This window comes from Sardina pilchardus, chromosome 19, assembly GCF_963854185.1.
Source record: "Sardina pilchardus chromosome 19, fSarPil1.1, whole genome shotgun sequence".
NCBI lineage: Eukaryota > Metazoa > Chordata > Actinopteri > Clupeiformes > Clupeidae > Sardina > Sardina pilchardus.
The window spans coordinates 14,386,986-14,395,541 of record NC_085012.1 but is presented as its reverse complement, the minus strand read 5'-3'; the positions used below and the strand labels follow the sequence as shown (position 1 = coordinate 14,395,541).

The 8,556-nt window shown below is 46.0% G+C and overlaps 1 protein-coding gene across 6 annotated transcripts in view; it reads left to right on the top strand.

Annotated features, from left to right (window-relative positions):
• picalmb (phosphatidylinositol binding clathrin assembly protein b) overlaps positions 1-8,320 on the top strand; it is a 25,161-nt gene extending 16,841 nt beyond the window's left edge. For 2 of the 6 annotated variants that reach the window (XM_062521492.1, XM_062521491.1), the window contains 10 exons: positions 206-289; positions 2,217-2,306; positions 3,477-3,584; positions 3,759-3,878; positions 4,174-4,204; positions 4,609-4,708; positions 4,832-4,891; positions 5,198-5,302; positions 5,600-5,704; positions 6,446-8,320. In XM_062521492.1, coding sequence (XP_062377476.1) covers positions 206-289; positions 2,217-2,306; positions 3,477-3,584; positions 3,759-3,878; positions 4,174-4,204; positions 4,609-4,708; positions 4,832-4,891; positions 5,198-5,302; positions 5,600-5,692 — 791 coding nt within the window. In that variant the 3' untranslated portion in view covers positions 5,693-5,704; positions 6,446-8,320. Of the gene's footprint in view, positions 1-205; positions 290-2,216; positions 2,307-3,476; positions 3,585-3,758; positions 3,879-4,173; positions 4,209-4,608; positions 4,709-4,831; positions 4,892-5,197; positions 5,303-5,599; positions 5,705-6,445 lie in introns of those variants that run through there. The other 4 variants (XM_062521494.1, XM_062521493.1, XM_062521495.1 and 1 more) reach the window with 4 other exon arrangements.
• Positions 8,321-8,556: the final 236 nt, after the last annotated feature.

The following is an 8,556-nucleotide window of genomic DNA, read 5'->3' as shown; positions in this document are numbered from 1 at the left end:
AGTGTCAGGGGATATTTGGAAAGTTGACGAGGACAGGTGAGGTATATTCGAGCAGAGTATAGGGTGGAGTATGGGGTGGGGTAGCCTCTTGCGAAGCTGAAGAGAAAATGAAACAGACCATTCATTCACTCACTCAATCAGTAAACTTTAGTATGTACACAGATGATCTTCTTATATCTTCTATGTTTGATTTTCTTTGCTGTAGATCAATACAATCCCTTTATTGACCCAAGCTCGTCTCTTTCAACCAATTACAAACGTACAGTGCGGATAGAAAGCCTGATCTCAGGTACCAGAGCTCCTATGTTTCCTGCCAGACAGAAAACATAAGGCCCCTTTCCTTGTCCAGCAGGACTGCCATGACCAATCAACTCTTAGGATGTTATGACCGTGTATAATCATGGCCTGTCATTTCTGGATGTTATGACCATAGAGCTCAACAGTCCCGCCTCTCCTCCAAGAGAGCTTAGTTTGCGGAAGTAAGTGTCTCATTCATTTCTCCAATTGACGTAGCTGGGAAAATCCGTATATATATAGAGTTTTAGACCATGCCGTAGGTTAACCAGTTACGACGTGTCTGTCTGTCTGTCTGTCTGTCTGTCTGTTTGTTTGTTTGTTTGTTTGTTCGCGAGATAACTCCAAAAGTTATGGATGGATTTCAATTAAATTTTCAGGGAAGGTGTGAAATGACCCAAGGTAGAAATTATTAGATTTTGGGAGTGATCCGTGTCACCGTATGGATCCAGGAGGCGGTTATGTTTTCACTTGGCGGAGGTCTGCACTCTCTGAGTGCTTTTCTAGTTTACATGGTTCCATATTAATCTGAGACAAGAAGATGATTACTTCCTACCATTTCCATTAAGTAAATTCAACCTTCAGGATGAGAAAACTGTTCTTTTTCGGACGGCCACACATCGGTTCTGACAGCCCTGGCAACCATCTTGATTCGTGTGAGTGAGGAGACGACAGGTGCGGGAAAAGTGGAATTAAACATTCCCATGGCAACAGCGATCTCTACCAGTCAAAGTCTCTGCTTTTACCAACTTTTACACGTTAGGATTTTGGGAAGTGTAGCCTAGTACTTTTTCTCAAAACAAGGTTGATACCCCATTAACTTTTGGCATCGATATGAGCATGTACAATCGCTTAGTCACATCATAGCTGGTTATAAGTCTACCATGGACGGTTAGGATTTTATGGCTTATACTCAAGTTGTCAATGGAGAAATTGTATTGGATTCTTACTTCCGGAATTGGCTGTGGGCGAGACTGTTGAGCTCTATATACAGTCGTGATGTACCAATTCTTAGGATGTCTTGACCTCAGACTCTAATGATACAGTCATGACTAATCAATGTTATACATGTTATGACCTTATACAGGCATGACCAATCAACTCTTAGGCTGTTGTGACCTTATACAGTCGTGACCAATAAACTCTTAGGATGTTATGAGTTATGACCTCATACAGGCATGACCAATCAACCCTTAAGATGTTATAACCTCGCACAATAGTGACCAATCAACTTTTAGGATGTTATGACCTAATACAGTCGTGACCAATCAACTCTTAGGATGTTATGACCTTAAGCAGTTGCGTCTAATCAACTTTTAGGATGTTATGACCTTAGTTGTAACCAATCAATGTCATGGATGTTATGACTTTATACAGTTGTGACCAATCAATACTATGGATATTCTAACCATATATACTGTAGTCATGACTAATCAATGTCATGGATGTTATGATCTTAGGCAATAGGATGTTATGACTTTATACAGTTGGGACCAATCAGTGTTATGGATATAACCTATGGTCATGACTAATCAATGTTATGGATGTTATATGACTACAGTCGTGACCAATCAATTCTTAGGATGTTGTGACCTTATACAGTCATGACCAATCAACTCTTAGGATTTTATGACCTTATACGGTCATAACCGATCAATGTCATGGATGTTATGACTTGTTGTGACCAATCAACGTTATGGATTTTATTATCACAGACGCTCTCCTGTTGGTCCACATGACCTTTGTAGTATTTTCTGAGAGCTTTCCCCTAGGTAAAGCTGAATGGCAGTCATGTGCCCTCCATGTGTATGTATGTCTGTGTGTGAGACAGTATGTATGTGTGCTCTACACTAACCCTGCCTTTGCTTGTGTTACTTTCCTCTGCTCTCTTTCTGGGCCTCGTGTGTGTGTTGGGGTCCCAGACTCTTTCGGCTCGGCCACCATGCTCCAGCACCTCCCCAACCCATCCCCCTTCCAGCCTGAGCCCTCTTCTGTAGCTGGCCTCTTTAGAGGTAAGCCCCTAACTCCTCAGTTAGCTGGCCTCTTTAGAGGTAACCCCCTAACTCCTCAGTTAGTTGGCGTCTTTAGAGGTAAGCCCCTAACTCCTCAGTTAGCTGGCCTCTATAAAAGTAAGCCTCTAACTCCTGTAGCTGGCCTTTTTATAGGTAACCCCCTAACTCCTCAGTTAGTTCGCCTCTTTAGATTGTAACCCCCTAACTCCTCAGTTAGTTGGCCTCTTTAGAGGTAACCCCTAACTCCTAACTCCTACTGTAGCCGGCCTCTTTAGAGGTAGGCCCTTAACTCCTACTGTAGCTGGCCTCTTTAGGGGTAAGCCTCTAACTCCTGAAGCTGGCCTCTGTAGGTCATACACCAGAATGCAGAGGCACAGATTATCACTTGATTTGTTATTAGTGTTCAATTTGTATGCTCCCTTATGCAATTTTTTTCTGTTCAGTTCTCCTCTGCTCTATTCTACTCTACTCTGTGCTGAATGTTGAAGCGTGACTAATGTGATGTACTGTAGAGATGTGGTGATGTAGAGATGTAATGATGTAGAGATGTGATGTAGGAATGTGATGATGTAGAGATGTGATGTGGAGATGTGATGTAGGGATGTGATGATGTAGAGATGTGATGTAGGAATGTGATGATGTAGAGATGTGATGTGGAGATGTGATGTAGGGATGTGATGATGTAGAGATGTGATGTAGGGGTGTGATGTAGGGATGTTATGATGTAGAGATGTGATGTAGAGTTGTGATTATGTAGAGATGTGATGTAGAGTTGTGATTACAGGTATGTAGAGATGTGATGATGTAGGGATGTGATGATGTACTGTAGGGATGTGATGATGTAGAGATGTGATGTAGGGGTGTGATGTAGGGATGTGGTGATGTAGAGATGTGATGTAGAGATGTGATGTAGGGGAGTGATGTAGGAATGACGTAGGGGTGTGATGTAGGGATGTGATGATGTAGAGATGTGATGTAGAGATGTGATGTAGGAATGACGTAGGGGTGTGATGTAGGGATGTGATGATGTAGAGATGTGATGATGTAGATTTGTGATGTAGAAAAGTGCTGACATGATGTGATCCTCTGAGTGGGATATTCCCTGCATGCCCAATGCTGTGTGATGTGCTCTTGACTGAAGTACCCCCCCACCCCCCCTCTGTTTTTTAGGGTACTCCATGCCCCCCGTGAACCAGCCCCAGCCCAATGCCCCTCTCCAGGTGGACTTTGAGTCGGCGTTTGGCTCCAAAGCAGGCTCCAGTAGCCAGGACTTGGATGGTAAGTCACTCACATACTGTACACACTTCAAAATAACAGTCAGTCGGTCTATCTGAATAAAAGCAAAAGCCTAAAAAATATACTTAAAAAACAGATTGCTATGATTGTCAGAAAGAATCCATCTCAAAAACTGAATCTGAAGAGTATCAAACCCAACCCCTCTACTCCCTCCAGACCTCGCCGGTGGGATCCTGAAACCCACCATGGTGGCCACCGCCCAAGGCCTCGTCCCCAACATGCCAGAGAAGCTCGTATCTGACGACCTGGATTCCTCCCTTGCTAACCTGGTCGGCAGTGAGTACCAGCCTTCTTTCACACACGACAGCCAGTATGATACCAGTCCACCCTGTCACCACAACCAGTACCAGTTCACTTCACCCTCTCAATTGAAATTCAAATTCAAATTCAAAAGTTGCTTTATTGGCTTGACAAATGAAAACTGAAAAATGAACATAACAAAACATATACATATACTTTAAATTGTTATCACAGTGATACCAGTTCACTTCACTGTCATACCACAACCAATACCAATTCACCCTCTCTCCACAATCAATACAATAAGGTTTCTCATCTTTGTTTCTTTCAGGTCTAGGGATTGGAAATGGCACCACGAAAAAGTAAGCATGATCCCCCTGGTGATGACATGTCTGCCTGTGCTGTGGTAATGAAGAGAGGAATTTACAATGGCTGCTGTGCAGTGGGAGCTGATGTTAACGTCTTCCCCTCTCCCTCCCTCTCTCCCTCCTTCTCTATCTCTCTGTCCCTCTCTCTCTTTCTGCCTTTCTCCACTCTCTTTGTCTCACCCATTCACCCCCCATCTCTTCCTTGAGTTCCTTTTTCTGTTGCACTTACACTCTCTTTCTCTCTCTCTCCTTCTCTTTGTCCCTCACTCTCTCATTCCCATGCTCTTGTTCTCCCTTTCACACTTCCTTTTTATTTCCCTACTATCCTCTAACTCCTCCCTCCTCTCTCATCCGCTCTCTCTCTCCCTCTCTCTCTCCTGTCGTTCTCGTCTCCGTAGTGATATCCACTGGACGCAGCCCGGGGAGAAGAAGCTGACGGGAGGGATGCACTGGCAACCCAAAGCCGCTCCCACCACCACATGGAATCCTGTTTCTATGGTAACGCACCAAGGAGGCGGCGGGGGCCTTTAAATATGAATAGCCGAGGGTATGGATTCAGCTGTCGTCTTATTTATTTATCGTGTGTGTCTTGTTTATTCATTATTTACTGTGTCTCCGCAGCCCCCCTCTGTCATGGCCTTCCCTGCCACCACCCCCACTGGCATGATGGGCTACGGCATGGTGAGTGAACACTACACACAACACACACATATTGTACGTGCACACACACACACACACACACACACACACACATACTGTATGCGCGCGCACACACACACACACACACACACGCACACGCACACGCACACGCACACACACACACACACACACACACGTACACACGCACATGCACACACACACACACACACACACACACACACACGTACACGTACACACGCACATGCACACAAAACACACACACACACACGATGCTACACACCTGTGATGAGCTGCGGCGTGATTGGCTAATATATTTGTTGTTTGCAGCCTCCTCAGATGGGCTCCATGGCGATGATGACCCCGCCCACTATGATGTACTCCCAGCCCGTCATGAGGCCGTCCAACCCGTTTGGCTCCGTATCCAGTGCACAGGTACCTCATACGCACTGTGTGTGTGTGTGTGTGTGTGTGTGTGTTTCTTAGGAAGAGAGTGCGCTTCAGGTCTGCTGTGTTCTAACCCCTCTGACATCGTCCTTCTCCTCAGCCCTTTACTGCCTCCTCTCTCTTCCTGTTACCTGACTCATATGTGTGTGTGTGTGTGTGTGTGTGTGTGGTTGTTCCCCTTGTTCCCCTGTGTACTTGTATGCGTGTATATCCCCCTTTCTGCCCTGTGTGTGTGTGTGTGTGTGTGTGTGTGTGTGTGTGTGTGTGTGTGTGTGTGTGTGCTAGCCCTCGGCTGCCTCTAGCCCCTCCAGTCAAAGTCCCCTCCGTGGCCCAGGACAGGACCCCTTTGCACAGCTCTCTCTCAAGGACTTCTTGTAGAGCGTCTCTTAGGTACAGCATGCTCACAGCCCGTGTGTGTGTATGTGTGTGTGTGTGTGTGTGTTGGGGGGGGTGGTTGTGTGGGCAGGCGGGCGTACGTGCATGCACGTCTTTGTGCGTGCGTGCGTGCGTGCGTGTGTGTGGAGTTTGTGATTGAATTTCATAACTATCAGCATGCTCTGCAGAGTCTCCTTATAGTCAAAGCCCCTCAGATGTGTGTATTTAACGCTGCATGTGACAAACGCTGTGCAAAAACAACCTGCTTCTGAACGAGTGACCTCCTGACCCCTCACCCTTGACCCCTGACCCCTGCATGTCCTGCGTGTCTTGCACATCCACCCATAACTGCATGTCCTCACTTTGCGCTTCATGCCCTCTCTTCTGTTGTGCTCTTAGAGGGCTGTTTCAGTGGGCGTAGGAACACATTTGTGTATTTGAACAGCAACATGAAAAGTGTGTGTGTGTGTGTGTGTGTTTGTGTGTGTGAGTGTGTGAGAGAGAGAGACAGAAGGAGAGAGTGTTTGTGTGTGTGAGTTTGTTTGTGTGTGTGCTTGTGTGTGTGTAAATTATTAGTGTGTGACTGTTATTATTTTGTGTTATACCACATGAGGTTTAGATGATCACATAGTTCACATTCAGCAGTGGTGTGTGTGTGTGCGTGTGTGTGTATTTGCACGCCTGTGTGTGTGAGAAACAGCCGTGTGTATCTGACTGTGTGTACTGGAAACCAACTGCCCTTATTGCTCCTGTTAGATGCAGTTCATGTAAGCTGAAGGATGAAGAACTCCTCTGAAGTTGACCCCCCCCACTCCCGCCCCCCCCTCTCTGCCTGGGCCCTGAAGGAGCTGTACTCGTCACACGATCAAACATCAGAAATAAAACACTCCACACCCCCATCCTGGACGGGAGCTTGTGCACGCCTGCGTGTGTGTTAGTGTGTGTGTGTGCGTGTGCGTGTGTGTGTGTGCGTGTGTGCGTCTACCAGAGGAGGAGGAGGAGCCGGCGGTGGTTTTTGTAAATGGTCTGAGATCACACTCTCTGCTGCTGCATCGCCCCTGGCAACTCTTCATCCTCATCCTCATCCTCATCCACTTAAGACCCTGTGAAGACAGTCATGGATGCCCAGACACTTTGATATTATGTATATGGAACTCTAGTTTGATGTTTTGTTCTATTTTTGTTTGATTTTATTTAGTTTGGGTGTGAACAGGGAGGGGGGGGTGAGGGGGGCACCTCCCTTCTCTCTCTGACGGACAAGTAAGATGGTTCCCTTGGCAACTGAAGATGGCACTGAAACGTAGCGCTGGGTCCCCCCATTAACCCTGTTTAGTTTTGTCTTCTGACTTGTGTTGACAGTAGACATTTCCTGTGTGCAGTTTCTATTTATTTATGACTCATGGTTTTAAATGGGAGATATATTAAATACCTTTAAACGGAGGGCCCTTGGCGGATGGGCGCAGGGTTGCATTATGGAAGGATAGAGTTTTAAAATAGATTTATAAAATCATACACCTCTTAAGGGAATGATAGAGCACTAAAGTTTTGTGTTTAGCTCAATTCTTTGTAGATCAGAAACGTCACAACCCTGCAGTATCAGGGGGAAATAAGAAATTAGAAAAAAAGAAAATCAGTCAGTAACCTCTATAGTCAATACTGTGCCTAGGGTTTTTAAATGGAGTATTTGATTGACTAGCAAAACAACACTTTTTTGTGGACAACTCTGGTGCACAGCAGTGAGAACCCAGGGAGCATCTGAGTGGTCGGAACAGCCCCGATCTGGTTCCCTGGGGGGCTACATTGGGGCTGTACGGATGTATGGCGCTTATCTGGCTCCTATATAGCCCAGGTCTGGCCCCTACTGTAAGTGGGACTGCTTCAGGCTATATAGGCAAATGACCCTGATATGGACCCTGTAGTCCTGATGTGGCACGGACACAGAGGATCCGTGCCATCTCCAGGCTATATGTGTGTGTGTGTGTGTGTGTGTGTGTGTGTATTTTGTGTGTGTGCGTGTGTCTGCTGCTCTCTGGGTGTAACAGTTGTGTTCTGTGTCAAGTGTGCCCAGCCAAGGGTTCTCACAGGCGTGGACATGGCTGCTGCCTCTCATCTGAATGTGAAGAGTTTCCCTGGTCACTGTCGCCGATGTCTTCTCAGCCCAACTCCCCCGCCCCGACGGCAGCCCGCCACAGGGGGCGCCATTTCTCCGTCGGCAGCTGCTGGCAGAAGAGAGTCCGTTTACGCTGTAAATTTGTTGTAAAAAAAAAGAAGAAGAAACTAAACAGAAGATGACAAGGCGGACAGCTGCTACGGAGTAATGACAAGCACTGTTGATCGGTGCTCTGTGTGGGTGGGTGTGTGTGAGTGTGTGTATGTGCGTGTGTGTGTGTGCGTGTGTCTCTGTGTATGTGAGCGTGTAAATAAAATGGACTGTTCATTTCACTAGGAGGCAACGGATGGTTTGAAAGCAATCCAATCAGAACTGACTCTACCTGGCTTACAATTTGACTGAATATTTTCTGTGTTGTGTTCACAGATAAATATGTTTTGTTTTATCTATTTAAAAGATATATGCATAAAGTGGTGGACTTCTTTTTCTTCTTTTTCAAATAAAGTGCAGCTTCCACAAGACTCCTCTGTTTGCATTTCTGTCTTGAGCAAACACTGTTTCATCTCTCGTGCTATACCTGCACTACAGACAGCGAGCTGTGTTGCCCTGGGTGCTTGCTGGTCACAAAAGCTGAGCAAATATTTGTCTGGAAACTTTTAACAGACATGTAGAAAGAAACATGGACTTCACAATTACTTTGTAAGGCAGTTAAGTTACCTCAAACACAGAGGAACTTGACACTTAAATAGTGTAGGGG